Source organism: Globicephala melas, chromosome 4, assembly GCF_963455315.2.
Source record: "Globicephala melas chromosome 4, mGloMel1.2, whole genome shotgun sequence".
Taxonomy (NCBI): Eukaryota; Metazoa; Chordata; class Mammalia; order Artiodactyla; family Delphinidae; genus Globicephala; species Globicephala melas.
In genome coordinates, this window is record NC_083317.1 from 93,790,887 (window position 1) to 93,810,449 (window position 19,563).

The 19,563-nt window shown below is 42.9% G+C and overlaps 1 protein-coding gene across 1 annotated transcript; it reads left to right on the plus strand.

Moving 5' to 3' along the window:
- Positions 1-2,989: 2,989 nt before the first annotated feature.
- On the plus strand, positions 2,990-19,230 carry TNFSF10 (TNF superfamily member 10). The gene is made up of 5 exons (XM_030863474.3): positions 2,990-3,134; positions 9,605-9,742; positions 12,652-12,694; positions 16,212-16,313; positions 17,929-19,230. The coding sequence occupies exons 1-5, from the start codon at positions 3,003-3,005 to the stop codon at positions 18,378-18,380; spliced, it is 867 nt and encodes a 288-aa protein (XP_030719334.2). The 5' UTR covers positions 2,990-3,002; the 3' UTR covers positions 18,381-19,230.
- The last annotated feature ends 333 nt before the right edge of the window (positions 19,231-19,563 follow it).

Below are 19,563 nucleotides of genomic sequence, written 5' to 3' on the forward strand. Positions count from 1 at the left end.
CTAGCCTGTGAGGCCCTGTGGCAGCTGTCTACCGTGACAGATGTCTTTCTCTTCCATTAGAGTGACGATATCCTGTTAACCTCAGAGTCTCCTTGCACTTTAAAAGTAGCAGCCCCGCGCTTGTGGCTCATCTGACTGCACGGGGATGGCTGGTGAATGCAGACAGAACACAAGGACCTGGATTATCTACAAAATGGCAGCGTACCCCCGACCCACCCCCGCTCAACGACTACAGGCACAGGCTTTAGGGATGTTAACTGAGGGACAGGATCGGGAACTGGAGTGGCCAGTTACCTGGAGGGTCTGGTTGGGCCTGTGGCAACGGCGTCATCATAAGGGTGCCCTTGGGCTTCTGGTCCCACCTGAGGAAGGAGGCAGAGCCCTGACACAGTGTGATGGAACAGTAGCGACGTGTATCTACAATGCCGGGCAACAGGCAGAGGAAGATACCAAAAGGCCTACCCGAGTCGGGGAGCAACGCGAAACACCACTCTTCGGGGTCGAGAACAGCTGTGTGTGGGACCTACGGGACCCACGGACGTCGATAGTGACCAAGGAACCCACATTACTGGCCGTGAGGTTCAGGAAAGGGCCGATGCAAATGAAACGTGCTGGCGTTTCCACGTGCCTTACAGCCCCACTGCTGCCGGGCTAATGCAGAGGGTGAGTGGGCCGCGTCAGCAGCAGGTGAGACGGGAAAGCCGCTCTCAACGTGTGGACACAGCCCAGGAGCAATGGGCCCAGTGCCCATGCCACGTGAACCCAGAGGCCGCTAGTCCACGTCAGCCGAGTTCAGCTGTTGACCACCGAGGGATGTTGCCAACTATCGGTCAGGACGATAAGTCGCTTTCGCCCTGGCCACAGCATCTACCCCCAGGGAACACATTATAAAACCGGCCCTGAGACTGGCAGGTAAGTCCCCGCGGGTTTGGGTTTGCTGCCTCGTGGGAAATAGGATTAGAAAGGGATTTACAGATCTCACCTGTCTCCTGCCCGGCCCCACCTAAGACCACTGAGATAATGAATCCAGGCCCTGACTGAAGGAAGGCACCATCATATTAACCCCGTGGGCCTCTCCAGGATTCAGCACTGGCTGTAGGGACTGAGGGTGGAGAGGCGGGATGGTACTGCCCCCCGGGACAGGAGCCACAGACAGGGGTGGTACTATCTCAGGCTGCTGTTACTGCTTGTATTTTGTTTAATGGTCATGATCTTCCCTGCACTGTGTCTATTATGAACATCTTACATTTTGTCCCTGATCTGAGTGGAGGGAATCTGTTCACGAACTGGGCACAGTGGTGGCCTCACTGCAAAACAAGCCTGAGTGCTGGGTTGACAGCGAGATGCCATTGTCATTCTCCTCTGGACTTTCATGAAAAACTGACCTTAGAAGCAGCGGGCTCCAAAGTTTGCCCACTTCTTGGACTCTCGATACTCCTTAGCTGCTATTGCCTGTATCGCATTTGTGGTATTTGGTTGCAGCGCCCTCTCTGTACCTGACCCCAGGGGTATCACGGAAGAGAGGTGGGCCAATATTGCAAGGGTGGTGCAGGGTCTGTAGGGGTGGAGGGTATGGTCAGGCCACTCAACATGGCTGTTCTCTTGCTCTCTGTCCATCCCCTGCTCCACCAGGCCCTGCTTCACTCACATGACTCTCCAATCCTCTTAATTATAGGGCTTAATTAGTAACTGCCTGCATGCTTGCCCCCTGCCCCAGCCCCTGGTTCCCTGGCAACTGATGAGCCCACCTGACATCAAGTCCCCCTCCCCCATAAATGATAGCCTCCTCCGCTGAGTAGCAAAGTCTGCTGTCATGTCCTGCCAGCCGTCTGCTGCACATGGTGGGATGTCACTCCAGGACTTTTTGCTTCAGATATGTAGGATCCCCTGTCCAATAAACCATTGATGTCCCTGTTGCTGTATCCAGCCTCTTTCTTCAGTTTGGAGGCTGGGCAACTACAAGGCTTGCAGACCTGTGGGGTGCAGCCCAATAACTACTTAGTCAGAATAAATAAGACGTAAACTAAGAACATGATGATGACTGTGCAATTAGAAAATGATGTAAAGACACGTATTTATAAAACCTGGTGACCTAGATAGCCCTCTAGCCTAGGTAGTGAATGAATGGGGTAGTTCATAGAAACATGGATTTACTTCTGATGAGCTGATGACCTTGTTGACAGTGACCCTTTCAAAGCAATTTTATTTTTTTAAATGGAGATCGCGGCCTTTTTTTAAAAAAAATAAATTTATTTATTTATTTTTGGCTGTGTTGGGTCTTGGTTGCTGCGTGCGGGGTTTCTCCAGTTGCGGCACGTGGGGGCTGCTCTTGGTTGTGGTGCGCGGGCTTCTCATTGAGGTGGCTTCTCTTGTTGCGGAGCACGGGCTCTAGGCACGCGGGCTCAGTAGTTGTGGCTCGCGGGCTCCAGAACACAGGTTCAGTAGTTGTGGCACGCAGGCTTAGTTGCTCCACAGCATGTGGGATCTTCCCGGATCAGGGATCGAACCCGTGTCCCCTGCATTGGCCGGTGGATTCTTAAACACTGCGCCACCAGGCAGATCCCCCAAATCTTATTTTGATTAATGGATTGTAGTTATTGTGATTGCAACGCTTAGATTTTTTTCACCTTTCTAATCAAATAGAAGCTGTATTCATTTACTAGGGCTGCCACAATGAAGCAGCACAAATAGAAATGTGTTGTCTTGCAGTTCGGGAGGCCAGAAGTCAAAAACCAAGGAGTCAGCAGGGCCATGCACCCCCTGAAGCCTGTACTTGGACATTCCTTGCCTCTTGCTAACTTCTAGTGGTTTGGGATTCCTAGGCTTGCAGTTGTGTAATCCTCACATGTATTGTTTCCTCCGTTTGTTTTAACTTTCAGTTTCATTTTGATTCTTTTTCCAGTAAGCAAAGCTCAGACTCCATGCCCCACCCACCTCTCCTCTCGCGCCAACCATAAGCTGCTGCCTCGTTCACTCTGTGGCAGTCAGACTCTAACAGAACCATGGCCCTGATGCAGGCTCCAGGGGGCCCCAGCCCTGGGCAGACCTGCGCACTGATCCTGATCTTCACCGTGCTCCTGCAGGCCCTCTGTGTGGCCGTGACTTACGTGTACTTCACCAACGAGCTGAAGCAGGTCAGTACGATGCGCACGCTCTCTGAACAGAGGCTCTGGGCAACCCTCCGGTTAACTGCCTTTATTGGCTCCTCTGGGAAGACTTTACAGAGGAAGAGAATCCTCTCTTTCTCTGTCTGGGGACCCCAACTGCTAATGCATATCATTACTGAGGACTTTGCAAAAGCGAATTGAAGGGACTCTGTGCACAAAGTGCAGTTACAGAACTGGCTCCACCAGTTACGAGAAGATGCGGGCAACAAAACTCCTGAGGTAGTTTTGTCTTCAACAGAATGTTATAATATTAACAGCTGCCATTCACTGAGTGCTTTCTGCTTAATGCTTTATAGTTCTTGACTCAAATTCTTGGGAGTGAGAGGAACTGCATCAGGGCAGGACTGTATCTGCTTTTGCTTTCTGTGACACGTCTAGGTGCTAGCACAGAGCTCCCACATAGTAGGTGTTCACTAAACACCTGTTGAATGAATAACCAGCCGTCACCAATGTACTGCCAGGATACAGGGAGTAGGGTAGAGTTGAGGCTTAACCCAAAGCCAGGCTCTAAACCACTTGTAATAATGCTGTTTTGTGTTCCAAATGTGGCTAATTCCAGTGGATTTTGAATGCAAAATGACTGAAAATAAGCCAACCCCAGGTTTTGGCTTTCTGTGTACATATTTTTTTCATTTAATTTTTTTTATTGGCGCATAGTTGATTTACAATGTTGTGTTCGTTTCCGCTGTATGGCAAAGTGAGTCAGTTACACATAGACATATATCCACTCTTTTTTTCTTTTTTAGGGTTTATAAATCTTTCTTTAATGACTCTTTAAAAATTAGCAAAACTGGTTCTACTCAAATAGAATGATATCCACTCTTAAAATTTTTTTTAATTTTTATTTTCTTTTAAAGATTTTTTTTGATGTGGACCATTTTTAATGTCTTTATTGAACTTGTTACAATATTGCTTCTGTTTTATGTTTTGGTTTTTTGGCCACAAGGCATGTGGGATCTTAGCTCCCTGACCAGGGATTGAACCCTCACCCCCTGCATTGGAAGGCAGAATCTTAACCAGTGGACTGCCAGGGAAGTCCCTATCCACTCTTTTAGATTTCTATTCCCATATAGGTGATTACAGAGTATAGAATAGCATTCCCTGTGCTATTCAGTAAGTTCTTATTAGTTATCTATTTTATATACAGTAGTGTGTATATGTCAATCCCAGTCTCCCAGTTTATCCCTCCCCCCCATTCCCCCCTGGGTTGTTTTCTACATCTGTGACTCAACTTCTGTTTTGTAAGTAGGTTCATTTGTACCATTTCTTTAGATTCTACATATAAGCAATATCATATGATATTTGTCTTTCTCTGTCTGACTTCACTCAGTAAGACAATCTCTAGGTCCATCCATGTCACTGCAAATGGCATTATTTTGTTATTTTTTATGGCTGAGTAATATTCCATTGTATACAGTACCACATCTTCTTTATCTATTCCTCCACCGATGGACATTTAGGTTGCTTGCATGTCCTGACTATTGTAAATAGTGCTGCAATGAACACTGGGATGCATGTATCCTTTCAAATTATTGTTTTCTCCAGATATATGCCCAGGAGTGGGATTGCTGGATCATATGGTAGCTTTATTTTCAATTTTTTAAGGAACATCCGTACTGTTCTCCATAGTGGCTGTATCAATTTTTTCTCACCAACAGTATAGGAGTTTCGGTGTATATTTTGACTAACTGTATATTGTATAGTAGGGAACTTCGAGCTGGAAGGAATTTTGGATACCCCTCGTTGTATAAATGAGACTAGAAACTGCCAGAGAAATGACTTATCCGAGCTCAGGCAGAAATTTGGAAGGAGAGCTGGACCCAGCTCAGCTCATAGGGAATGCTTCTCCCATCACAGCAGGGTGTCAGCAGGGTTAACCTATCTCCCCCTTGTGCTGAACAGCACCCTGCTGCATGGTGAAACATCAGATCTGTCAGCTGGGCAGGAAATGCAAGGCTAAGGGTCTTGGACAAATATAAAATAGTGTTTATCTGTTAAGGAAATAAATGCAGTTTGCATATCCTGTGGAGTATAAACTTTGCTCTCAACTGGTTGGGAATTTCCTTTGGAAATGAAGTGAATAAAACAAGAGTCAACAAGTAATTATACAAATGATCACTACCATTAGATGGCCAGTAAAGTCAGCTTTGTTACAGGGCAATTTCAAAGAGCCTGTATTTGTAAGAAAAAAAAATCAACGTGATTATAATCATGCCTTTTAGTTTTACGTCTGCCCGAGAGACTGGAATGCTGCTGTGTTTCCCAGTTTGGAGCCAGCATGTCCTAAGCTTTGTTAACTTTGCAGTATAAATAGTGAGTCTGTGTCTCCATATACAAGAGGTTCCCTCAATTTGCTAACGTCACAAGTTGGCCTCATTTTAAGACTGAAGCAACTCATTATTTACTGACCTGAGTTATGCAATTGTCTGTGTACATGATCAAGTTTCTTTGAATTCTATAAAAATGAAAATTTCAAAGTTTAACATCTCCCCACTTGCACCCATTTTTCCTGATTGCATGTTTATATGTGTACACTTCTGTATAGACATGCAGAAGAATTTATTAAGAGTATCAGAAAGAAGAGAATTAAGAGATACTGAGCAAAAACTGTTCCAGAAACTTTCAAAATACTGCCCTATTTAATCCTCATAACAATTCTGTAAAGTAAATACAATTATCCCATTTTATAGATGAACAAACCAAGACTCAGGGAAGTTAGGTAAAATTTTGAACCCAGGCATTAAATAGGGGCTCAGTAAATGGTAACCATTGTAATCAGCATTGAGAAGTCTCTTGGAGTTGTCACCCTCTTCATCAGGAATTTATGCAAGGGAAAATGAATCTGAATCCTTTGGGTGACTGTGTAGAGTTTGGAAAAGCATATTCAACACAAGTATTAATTTTCTAAATCAGATCACAGGTTTCACTCTGGCAAGCAAAAATTTGCAGAAGATAACAGTGGGCAAGGATTATAGGGAGTGTGGGTTGAGCCGGGCTGAGGGATGTTGGATTAGACCCTCACAATTAAGCCTGTAGATCTGCGAGCATGAATAATAAATATGGGCTTAGCCTCTAAAGTCTATGACTCTGGGAAAGTTTTATGACAAGGGGACTACCTGTTGCTGTGGCATTATAGACGGGGAAGACAAAGGAGAAGGAGACCCTAATCCACTGATGTCCATAAATGATCCTTTATGCTATTTGTGGTTTGCAGAAACTGATTGTCAGAGGCTAATGTCTGGGCAGCAGAGAGGGTCAGGGCTGCCACCTTGAAGTCTCTGAGCCAGCCAACCAGCAAAGGAGTCCACCCTGCTGACTTCAAGCCCTGCCAAGGACTGGTTGGCCCTGGCCTAGACAGTCCCACTGTTTGTGATGGCAACAGCAGCAGTTGAGTGGAATCCACTTCTCAGAACCAAGGGCAATAGCCATCTCTCTCCTTCTAGAGTTGTCCAGATAAAAACAGCACACTCATCCCCCTGCACCCAACACCCGGATGTGGTTAGCAAGAGAACAGCCCCAGCCTGAGAAGTGCTGTAGGAAATTCAGCCTCAAAGTGTGAAAGGATGTGAAAATGAAAGGGGGAGAGAGACATCATATTAATCATCATTAATCATTCTTGGAATAACCATAGCACCACCTTGCCCACGTGTCAGTTACTTGTGTTGGCCTAGGTCTGTAGAAGAAACTGCTAAATATGAAACATGTGGGATGGGATGCAGAGTGGCTGGGGCTTTCTGTTGTTCAGAAGTCAATATGGGTTGGCCAAAAATTTCGTTCAGGGTTTGCTGTGGAAAACCCCGAACGAACTTTTTGGCCAACCCAATAGAAGCATAAAAATATCTAGAAGGAGAAATAAGTTGTGATCTTTAGAGGGTAGAATTATGGGTGCCTCTTTTTAATTTTTCTATATTTTATCAAATTTCTACAGCTAATGTTGTAAAAACATCTATGCTATCCATATGATTTTCATACAGATCTAAAGAGCATGCCATTTTTGTATAGTCTTAAGAGAAAACAACCATATACAAAATTGCCCACACCCAGTCTAATCTCAACCCTGTAAAAAAAGAGATCAGGGCTTCCCTGGTGGCGCAGTGGTTGAAAGTCCGCCTGCAGGGGACATGGGTTCGTGCCCCGGTCTGGGAAGATCCCACATGCCACGGAGCGGCTGGGCCCGTGAGCCATGGCCGCTGAGCCTGCGCGTCCGGAGCCTGTGCTCCACAGCGGGAGAGGCCACAACAGTGAGAGGCCCGCATACCGCAAAAAAAAAGAGAGATCATCCAAAGGTTAACTAGGAGGTGGAATGAGGGTGCATTGGAGGGTTTTATTTGTTTTACTTTTAGAAAAGTATTCTATAATTTTCTATATTTTCCAGGCTGCCTGTGTATCCTCAGCGTCTTTAGGCTTCATTCAATCTGGGTTAACACTGGAGTCTCACTAGCTTGTCAGACTCCCTCCCACGTCTAGTTAGGACCTTAGTTTTCAAGGTTCTCCCTCCCCACCTCCTGAAAGTGTTTCTGGAAAATCTCCAGAGGGTCTCCAGAGGCCAGCAGTTGGTCCTGACCTGGGCTGGCCCCTGCTCTCTTCCACTCTCTCAAACTCCACTTGACTTCACAGGGGCTGGCAGCTACCCTGACCGCCTGATCCCAGCACCTCTCAACTCTGCCCTGTCCTGTCCCCAGCCTCAGCCTCCAGGGCCTCAGCCCTTTCATGCTGAGACAGCGTCCAACTGCTGTGAAGTAAGATGACAAGTTGCTCCCTCCCTTCTGTGTCATGCACATTGTTTGGTCCCAACAGGTTACGAAAATCAGTTAAGCCTGTTTATTCAGTTTCATCAGTCAACGCCCGGCCAAGGCACACCCAGTCCTGCTGGGCTGGGAAATGGCAAATACAACTGTTCTTCCTGGAACTACCCTCAGGCCTCGTTGGTGAATCCAGCTCTTCTTCCCTGATCCTCCCCTCAGTTTGCTAGACATGCTCTTCTATTTCTAAATTGAGTTCCTTCCTTGGAAAGGCTTTTTAAGCTCACATAAATTGCAGATGAAAATTAATGTCTACAGTAGAAGAACATGGAGGTGGGTAGGATCAAAGGGATGGTGTCTAATTTCATCGCCAATCATAACTCAGGTGGTCCCAGCTGTCACCCCCACTACATCTACTAGGCGAATGTTTTACTCTTGGAATTTTAAAAAGGAAGAAAGAAAAGAAACATTTACCTAAAAGTAAATGAATGTTCTATGCCAGAGTGTGGGGAAGGAATTAATTATCTCAGGTTTGTCACTTTTATGCTTGAGAGACCTGATCAAACGTCCAGGGAGTACATGGCTGACAGTACAGACCTGCATGATTCTGGCTGAAAGCTCTCGTAAATATTTAAGTTATTTTGATTTGGAATGAGATCATCTTTCTATAGGAGGGAGCAGATCATCGTTAAGTTTGATCTTTCCTTCAAGCTTTGAAGTCCCCTAAGTTCAAATAACAGATGAAAATGGCTATTTTCCCATTTATTTCCCCAGAGAAAGGCAATTCAATGGACTTGTAGAGAGAAATAACATCTCCTGAATCCCAGTTGTTAAAAATGAAAACAGGAAAAAAAAAAAAAAAATCTGACCTTGCATGAACATCCTGTTTTTCTTCGTAAGATTAATCAGTTGTCATTCTAGAGTGCTCTGGGTGGTTTGGTGTGTGTGTGTGTGTGTGTGTGTGTGTGTGTGTGTAACATCAAGCACAGACTTTGTTGGCAAGGATCTAGCCATTGTAAATGTTTACCCTCAATCAGAAGGGAGCAAACCTTCAAATGGTGTTTCGAGTCTCTGCAGGTAAATCCCTAGCTGGTGTGGACATTCAAACGTCTAGTGGTAACGTAGTCTGGCTTCTGCCGTCCAGAGGAGTAGAAATCACAACAATAACTAGAATCTACTAAGATAATCAAAGCTCAGATGAAGAAACAGAACATTACCTGCACCCTAAAGGCTTTGGCTAATTTTTTATTTAGGATCCTGGAATGTAAACAAACTCCACTGCTTACTTTGTACCTGGTGGGTTTCTAGCTGTAGGATGGGAGTCACGCTATGTCAGAGCTGGAAGAAACCTCAAAGATCACCACAGTGAGCCAGCTCAAATGCAGATGAAGAAGAGATGTCGAAGAATAGAAGCAATTTGTTGAGGGACATACGACTGCTCAAGGGCAGGGGCAGCAAAGGGCATTGTGACCCTGGATGCCTGGCCCACACCTGTTTCCCTTCCACCACATCGAACTGCTTACTTTTATTCAAAGGACAAAGGACGGCATGCTTACTTTTACTTCAGGCAATGAGCTTTTCCAAGGTGCTAAGACTTCTCTGAACCCGTCACCAGCTTCTGTTGTTTTAACTTGTAAATGAACAAAAAGAAAAACCACTTGTGCATAATATTGTGTTATATTCATCTCAACCCAGATGCAGGACAAGTACTCCAAAAGTGGCATAGCTTGCTTCTTAAAGGACGATGACAGTTCTTGGGATGCCAGTGATGACGAGAGTATGATCAACCCCTGCTGGCATGTGAAGTGGCAACTCCGTCAGTTTGTTAGAAAGGTAAGTGAACCACGGGGTCGCTTTACCAGCAGGCATAGAAGGTCAGAGGAGAAGGACTATTTTAGATAAAGTCTAGAGTCCTTATTTTGTAAGGGAGGAAACGGGGGCCCAGAGTGTTTAAGTGATTGTCCCCAAATTCACTGAACTAGGAAAAGATGGGACAGCACCAAACAGTGGGTCCTGATCAACTCGTGGTCTAGAGTTTATTCCTCTCCTCCAGAGACCTCCTTCATCTAGTCTAAACTTTTTATCTCACCTTGTGGAAACTGAGGCACGGACAGAGCAATGTGTTCCAGGTCACACGACGATAAAGGACGTGTGTGATTTCTTTTTTTATTCAGAAGACAAAAGAAACCAAACAATGGTGTTTTATATTCTTCCCACATTGTTGTTCTCTGTTATTTTTGTTTTTTCTCCTTTTTTTTTTTTTTTACAAACCCTTGTGTCGCCACATTGTTGTTCTCTGGAATTAAGTCTATTTATTTTTGTGCATATAGAGATGAAGAAAGAGGAAAGGAAGAGGGAAGAAAGAGATACTTTGAGAAATTGAAGGTGATGACATCTCAATTTACAGTTAATAAATGACACATTACGAAATATTATTTTCTGTTTGTGAAAGTTGCTTAAATAGGATCTCCAGCAGAAACTTTGTTAGCTAACAGTTTATTTCACTAAATATGATTACTTAATTATACTTTCAGTGACAGGACATGTCAAATATAGTTTCTTCTCTCAGGCTGCTTCCTTATTTGTAAGATGGCATTAATAACATTTACCTTCTGCGTATCCGGAAAGGCCAGCTGTGAACACAAACATGAAAACTGTAAACTTCATTGTTTAAAAAAATTACTGGGGACATTCCCAGGGTAGGAGGAGGATGTGTTTTAAAGAAATGATTGTAAGTCTATTGTCTGGTACTCAGTGTACCCTTCCATAGAAACAGTGTTGTGTCGGTGGTTAGGCTCTGATTTATAACCCTAAGCAGTCCTTGCAGTAAAGCCCAGCATCACCTGTGATGCTATTCCTATGAGAAATGAAATCAGACTTCCAGCCGGTTGTCCTAGAAACACATGTGCCTCACGGCTGCCCTGGAATCGTGGGCAGGATACCTGCTGTGCACAAGCTGTCCTGGAGCAGCTGGGACTCCACTGCCCCAAGTGAAAAACACCAGGAAAGACCCAGGGTTGGGGAAGTGTCCTGAGGAACCTGAGGAATGGGTCCCCATGGTTCCTAGGACTAGAGAGAGGATGGCGAACCCACTGGTGGCAGAGGAGAGAAACTCAGAACTAGAGTAGAAATCTGGAGACCGAGGAGGGGGCTGGATGCTGGGCCTGGGAGTGGGGAGATGAGAGAAGCCGTGTGGGTGGGTTTTACAGGTCTCTTTCCTGCTCTTCCTCCGTCCCTCCCATTCTCACATCCTGCCACTGACTAGAAAAGAGAGGGCGCACAGCGGTGGATGAGAGTGTAGGAGGGGAAAAGAGTTCCCCATTTTTCCAGGCACTGTGAAGTGAACAGACAATTTCCCATAAACATCCTATGCCCGTTATGTGTATTATCTCCCTTAATCCTCAAACAGCTCTGTGAGGAAGGAATCATTATTATCTTCTTTTTTTAAACAAATAGATGAAGAAATTAAAGTAGTTCATATCAGTTAAGTAACTTGAGTAAAGTTTCCCAGGGCTGCTAATGAACAGATTTGAATCCAGTCCATCTGATTGTACTACAATCTTTTTTTTTTTTTCTTGGTGGCACTGTGTTAAGGACCACACTGTAGGACTTACCCTGTTCCCTTTCCTCCTCCTCCTTTTTCCTTCCTTCCTTCCTTTCTGGCCCAGAATGAGAGTGAGAGAGCTAATGTGTTGAGGCCACCCCTTGCTTCCCTTCCCACACGCCAGTGTCCGTTGCCCTACAGGCAGCCCCCCATTATCTGGGGTCAGAGCTTTCGACAGAGGAAAAAGAAGAGAGCTTCTGATTTGGAGCAGGAGTGCAGAGGAAGGGAGTTTCTGACGGTTGTATAATTAACAACAGTGACGGGAAAGGTGGGCAATGACGGGCAAAACCCCCAGGGGTGACAGAACTGAGTGGAGAGGCATTTAAAGATGAGTCATGGATGGGTCACGTCAGGGTCGGCTCATTTAACAGAAATGCTAGATTTCGTTCTTTATTACTGGTTTTCCCCACTGGTTAGCACAAAGAAAGTGATATGAAGTGTTTAGTAAGATATGGGAATTTGGTAAAATATCTTTATGTTGAGAATGTCTCAGCCACATTCTCAGAAATGAGAGAGTGACATGGTGCTACCAGGTCACCGCTGGATGGGCTGTGCGCGTCTGTGGGCACCATGAGAGAGAGGGAGTGTGCCTTACACCTTGAGTCTTGGGTATGTCCGATAATTTAAAGCTCCTGGACTCTGACACAGTGCCTTTATACATGTATGCATGCAGCTACACACACAATGCACTATACACACACATACATGCAGACACACACAGACAATGCACTTATACACATGCGTGCATGCAGACACACACACTCAGAAAGTGCGGTGACATGGCTACCGCATCCGTCAGCCAGAAGGAGACCTGAGAACATTAGGCTGACCTAACTTGGAGAAGGATAACTCCTTGCTCCTGTGCTGCTCCAGGTGTGGCCTTTCAAAGACTTCATCCAGAAACAGAAGTCTCCCAGACAGAGGACCATCCTTCCATCCACAGTAGGGACAGCTGCCTCCATATTCATCCCAGCTCCCACCCTGCCCCACACACTATGCTTGGACAACTTAAAGCTGCCTAGGTTGATATCTTAGGTGGAAATTTTCTGTTAGACATCAGCAAGAAGAGCCACAGACATTCTATAGTCAGTCTAAATGCTTAGGGAAATTAACAAGCTTTATTCAATACTATTTGCAGATCATTTTGAGAACCTATGAGGAAACCATTTCTTCAATTCCAGGTAGTATTCTTTTTGTTGTTATTTTAATTTTCTACTGTCAGCCTTGTGATAGGGTGAATAGCTCTCCATCCTCTTTCTCTCTGCTCCCATCCACACATCCCACCTCTGACCACTGCTCAGTGTCTCAAGCTGCTTGATTCTGTTTCCCTCTTTGCATTGGCAGCTAGAAAGCTCAGAAGCAAATCTGTGACCCACCTATGGTCTGAACTTCGTTTCATCTGAATTTTATTCTTCCAATGTGGATTTTCCTTTCACCTCAACTTCTTCGATTATTTATTTTTACCTTCTAATGTGGGTAGCTTTCTGGAGCATAGCTGGAAAAAAAGGGCTCCAAAGTTACCCATCTTCTCTGCTTCAGACCGCCCCTAGGCTCGAAGGCTTTCTTTATGCAAAAGCCTCTTGCTCCATCATCTCTTTCCCAGCAATCCTTCTACGCCCCCGAAATCCTCATCCTGTAGTCCTCACACCTTGGCTATCTCCACTGATGGTCACCAGCCTGCTCTTGACCCACAACGCCCTTCATTGTTATTGCCCAGGCCGGCTTCTCTAGTCCTGCAACTGGCTTCTTCCATTCCTGGATTTTCACGTAAACACCTCCTTCTCATCCTCCATCCTCATCACCTACTCATCACCTCTCAGAGAGAAGTTCCCTGACCAACTTTCTAAGTAAGTTCACCCACATCCTGTTTTTTCTATCACACTTACCTTGTTCATTTCCTTTGATTGATATATATATCAATCAAAGGAAAATATATAAATATTCTGTTTGTTCTGTCTGATTCCCTACTAGATTAAAGATCCGCAAAGACAGAAAACATGCCTCTTTCTCTTACCTCTCTATTCCTAGACTTAACTGTACACCTCAAGCCTAGTAGATTCTCTCTTATCCCCCTGGTCCTTACCTGCACCGCCTTTGGTGTGTGTGTTCATGTGCATGTGTGTGTGTGTATTTTGACTGAGATGAAATTCACATAACATACAACTAGCCATTTTGAAGCGCACAATTTGGTGGCCTTTAGTACATTCACATTGTTGTGCCACCATCCCTCTCTACACAGAAAGTTCTTAATACATATTTTTTAAATCAATACATAAGTAAATACAACTGATGAATTAAATTTACTGCTGCTTTGCATTTGGCTCACCATAGCCCCATTTTCCCCTGTTAATAATCATACCAGCTTGCATACGTGTACCAGAGACTTACAGTCCTGGGGTACACCAGCCTGGCAGAGAAGAATCAGTTTTTTAATAAATATTTTATTAATGATGTCTTCCTAATTTTCAGCTATCCTTTTCCATTACAATAAGCTTCCTCATCACTTGACAATACCCACCATCCTTTATTAAATGGGCTTTATTAAATATGAAGGCAAGACCTGGTCCCAGGGTCTAAGCATTCTTTCTGGTCATTTCCCCGAAGGCAAAAACAGTATTAGGAATGTTGAACACTACTTCTCTTCTAATGAGGAACACCAGATCCGTGGTCTACAGTAGATGCATGTACTATTTTCACTGTTGGAAGAAAAATACTCTTTTTTATTCATCCCAGTGGGGCATAGAAATCATATACTCCTCAGTATACCAAGATGTATCCATGACACCCAAATATACATATTCACAGACTTCTTTTCCAGGAGCTGTTTGCTATAGCCAGTAGGAAATGCCCTCTCTTCAGAATTTGCTTTTAAAGCTAGGCTTTCCCATATACTTGCAATGATCTCAAATGCAAGATATTTGTCACTGGATTCCATTACTGAATATTTTAAAATAAAGTGTTATGGTCTAGGGGCAGTCAAGGCATTATGAATTATTCATCAATGGTGGTTAAAAGTAAACCTTGAAAGCTGAGCATTCTGAGAGTAACATGTACTTCCGAACTGTGTTTGGTTTTCAGTATCCTGCACACACCAACCTATCCTGAATAAGTAACAACACCAGATAGATGGAGAGACTCGTTAGCATTCCTTCCTTGCCTATGAAATTTTATCACCTCCTTTCAGTTTCTTCTACTACTAGCCTAGATTAAAGCTTCCTGTTCTCAGACCTGATCAATTACAGCTATCTGCTAACTTGCCAGTCTCCAGCCCTCTCACTTTCTACCCATCAAACCTTACTATGAGGTAGTTTAGCCTAAAGCACAACACATATCTTTTTGCTTCCCTGGTCAAAACCTTCCAGAGTCTTCCCATGTCTGTAAAAATTCAAATCTCTTAGTCTAACATTCAAATCCTCTATAGTTTAAATCCTCATTCAAGCCTGAAACTGAACTCATCTGATGCCTGTATCCCAGGAATGCTTTGTGCATCCTGCCTTGGGGACACTATTCTAGATCTCTGGGAATGCCCTTTTCCCATTGCTGTGGGTCCCAAGCCTCCCCAGCCCCACCCATTTCAGAGAATTGTCCTGCCCCTCAAATGCTTTCTTGCATTCCTTTGTTTATAGTTCTTTCTCCATCTTCCTAGAAGAGTGTCAGGTATAGATGTGATGGGCACTTTGGTTTGCTGGAGTATGTGAATGAAAGGGCCTTAGTCCAAAGCCCCTCCCCTGACCTCAGCTCTCCAACAAATAGGAATTTTTCCCTCCCCTGAACACCCATCACCCTTCATTTCTATTTCTTATAGGTTAATTTTCACTTTCTAATTCGTGTCTTCCCTAAAAACTGTAAGTCCCTTGAGGGCTCAGTCAGTGTAATTAGTGATTAATCTTTGAAGTCCCTGCGGAGCACTGCCTTGTCCCTGGACGTATTTGCTTGATGAAGATGTATAGTTTATCTCAACAACCAATGTAAACATCCTGGGAAGTTTGAGCTGATTTTTTTAAAGAGTAGTTTGCTGAATTTTTAGTCTTTCAGTCTGCTCCAAAGTACTTCGGATGGTGGTCAATAAATGTTATTTATTTGTTATGATCTAGTGAATCAGTGATTTTTATGCTCATATACTGGTTATCATGACAATTATGTCATTTCATATTCCCTTTGGGAGGTGAGGGAAATGACTGTTGGATACCAGTTTGTAGCATCTCTGGACAATTGTTATCACGGCTACTCCTTTAGGGTAGGTAGTATCTAGCAGGAGGAAAAAATAATTGAGATGATAAAAATTGGTATCACTCTGTTTCTATATATAACTCAAAGTGGAAATTTGCCATTAGTTCATTGTAAATGCCTTAGCAGGAATATTATAAGTCCACAGTTTTGTTGTTATTATTGTAGTTTAGGAAAAGGGTCAGAATCTTCACTTTGTTATATTCTAGTTGAACCTTACCGCTGAGATGCCGATAAACTTTAGCCCAAGTTACTGCTTATCCTTCCCATCTAAAGTACTTTTCAAATTCAACATAGGCTGAAGTGGACTGATTATAATACTAAAATGTAAATTGGTTTTATGAAAACCCATATAATCAACTTTGGGAGCCCAGTGTGCTTACAATGATAAGATTGATAAGAGCTGTGAACAGCAATGTATCTGAGATGTGTTTGACAAGTGCTGATGATTCTTTGTCATTTCTCTTTTAGAAAAGCAACAAAATATTCCTCACCTAGAAAGAGAAAAAGGTCCTCAGAGGGTAGCTGCTCACATAACTGGGACCAATCGGAAAAGCACATTCTCAGTTCTAAGTAAGAGAAAAAATGAATATATGGTTTAAAAGAAGGGAATGGAAGAATTTGTTCCAGATAATTTATTCTTTGAACTTGTATCGGAAATGTTTATATGGCTATCTACAAAATGCTCAGTAGTAATCAAGTCTCAGATTGACTCTTTTCAGAAGCAAGATTACAAGATGAATAGCTTAGTTACTGCCCTGGCATAACTGGCTTCAGGAAAATTCTGAAGTGGAAGTGGGAGAACTTTGAGTTTCCCATGCCCCCATCTTTGCTTTTCTTCTTCTTTTTTTTTTAAAAGTAATTTTTCTCTTTTTCATCAAATCTTTCTCCACTTCAAAGGTTCTAAATCAGTCATCTACTTTCCCCATGAGTCACCAAGGCCTCCCAGCGGCATTTGTATTAGGTTGAACTATAAAAAGTTGGCCAATATTTGACCACTTTGCATTTACAGAAATGTCAGTTTCATATGGTTTAACCAAATAGGTTATGCCTAATTATTAGGTGTAGAACAGGTGTCCATATACTGCTGTGGTTAGTGCATGGGTCTTGTAATCTAAATACCCACATTGGAATCCCAGCTACTCCTTACCTAGTTCTTTGTTTTGAGCAAATTACTTAACACAATCAAGCTTCATCTTCTTCATATACAAAGTAGAGATAATCTTTAACTCATAAAAGAGTGAAGATTAATGCAAAATGCTGTTGCACTGTAAGTACTCAATAAGTAGTGCTTTTATTTTTGTAAAAAGTTTTGTCCCAGGTTAAAGAAATTTCAGTCATCAGTTAATGAATGAAAGGTTGTTGGGGGTTTTTGTTGCTTGGTTGGTTTTTGTTTCCTTTTTTCTGGGCAGTTGCCTTCATGGTATTCCTGAACTCATGTTTTGTAAATCATTGACATGTTCTGCCTATGAGTGAGATCGTTATTTCACTATTCCTGTTTACTATTCATCAATTAATATGATAGTTGTTTTCAACTCTTGAAAAACTCAATTTTGCGTCAATCATGGAGATGAGCCCAAAGTTTAAAAAAGTATCATATCTTAGTAAGGCCCATCTTCATTCAAAGTCTTTGGGATCTGAAGATCTTTAAATCTGGGCTCTTTTTGCCAAACCTTGTACCCTGTCTTATTGGACAGTCATTTCTAGCCTTCTGCTTGGATGGTGCTTTTGACACTGGGTTAGAGGAAGACCAAGGAGGAATCCAAAAAGACCTAAAAGAATAGCAGGGATTTATGAGTTCTAGACTTGAGGAAATAGATATGTTTCTTTTGGTTTCCTTCTACATCGTTGATCTGAGCTCACCAGCACAGGAAAGGAGGTAGGGGTTCTGGACAGAAATTCTTCGCAGGAGTAAAGATTGCCATCTTAGTGAACCATTCCCGTGCTACTATTCAAAGTAGATGAGGTACAAAAAAGTATGGGACTTCCAACAGATCACAGTGATATGGGAGCCTCCAGATTTCTATATGACTAGAATTTAGAATCCTTGGAAGATCGAAGGAGCAAGAAGTTTTATAATAGATTAAAATTCTTTACAATCCCAACCGAGAATTGGCTAGCCACAGCTATTGGGAAACTTCTTGTTTTGCTACAAGCTAACTTTATTTTTCTCTAAACTTCATCCCAGGCTCCAAGAATCAAAAAGCTTTGGGCCAGAAAATAAATTCCTGGGAGTCGTCAAGAAAAGGACATTCATTCTTGAATAATTTGCACTTGAGGAATGGAGAGCTGGTTATCCACCAAACAGGGTTTTATTACATCTATTCCCAAACATACTTTCGATTTCAGGAAACTGAGGAGGTTTTGGGAACACTTTCAACAGAAGAGAACAGAAAGAAAAACAAACAAATGGTACAATATATTTACAAATGCACGAGCTATCCTGACCCCATACTGCTGATGAAAAGTGCTAGAAATAGTTGTTGGTCTAAAGATTCAGAATATGGACTCTATTCCATCTATCAAGGTGGAATATTTGAGCTTAAGGAAAATGATCGAATTTTTGTCTCTGTCACTAATGAGCAATTGATTGACATGGACCAAGAAGCCAGTTTTTTCGGGGCCTTTTTAATTGGCTAAATGATCTGCAAAGAAAAAACAGTGCCCCCAGAGAGACCTTTCACTTTTCAGACTGATACACTGTGAAAAGACTGAAAAGAGCTGACAAAATAAGGCAGCCTGAGCAGAGCAGCCTCAATCACGAGACTCTACAACACAAGCTTTTTTGGTATCTCTGAAAAGTGACCAACGTACTCCAAGACAGAGAAACTGACAAAAGACCTTCTGAGACTCTACCTGATATCAGCTTGCTAGCAGAAATCTAGAAGGTTCTCAGTTTACAAACATTTGCGTAGCAATTAACGTCTTCCGCCTTAACCGTCTACTCTTGCGAAGATACCAGAAGACTGAAAGTTCACGGTCAGGGTATGCAGTGTGCCAGGGGAGTTGGTGCAGTGTGGGGCCTTGTGGGAGTTGTCCTGTACCCTCGTACTCTTGGAAGTAAGAAAATTCCATTCGAAATCGTATCATTTCACTAAACAAATTAAAGTTATGTTCAGTGAACAAGGAACTATTTTCAGTTGGCCAAAAAGTTCGTTCGGGTTTTCTGTACTCATATGTAAAAATCCGAACGAATTTTTTGGCCAACCCGATATTTCTGAATGGCTTGTGCTTTTCATTCCCAGAAGTCAGGCTGACCGAAAGCACTGAAGGTATTTTTGATAAAAGACTCTAAAATGAATGATAAGCTAATCAGAAATCGGGAATTTGGCCCCTTGTGAGCAGGAGAACTGGGAAAGTGGGAAAAAAAAAAAAACTGTTTGATAGTGTAACTTAAGGATGGGCAAGAATTAATTATGACTCTATATTTTTATACTAAAATTTAAAAATACATGTTTCTTTTTCAATAAAAATGACGTTAAAATATGTAGTTTTTGTGTATCTCGTACTTATGTTTTATAGTAACAAGATTACTAATGATGGGGAAAAGGAATTCTAATCTCTTTTTCATGGTATCGTTTATCTGACATGTGTTACTGAAGAAAGAAAGAAACTGCTCACTTTTTATATAATGTGATAAAAATATATCAGTCCTTTCCTTTATAGTTAATGCTTTTGTTATAGGTTGAATTGTGTCCCCACAAAAGGTATGTAGAAGTCCTCCTCCCCAGTACCACAGAATGTGACCTTATTTGGAAAGAAGTTGGTTGCAGATATAATTAGTAAAGATGAGGTCATAGTGGAATAGGCTGGGTCCTTAATA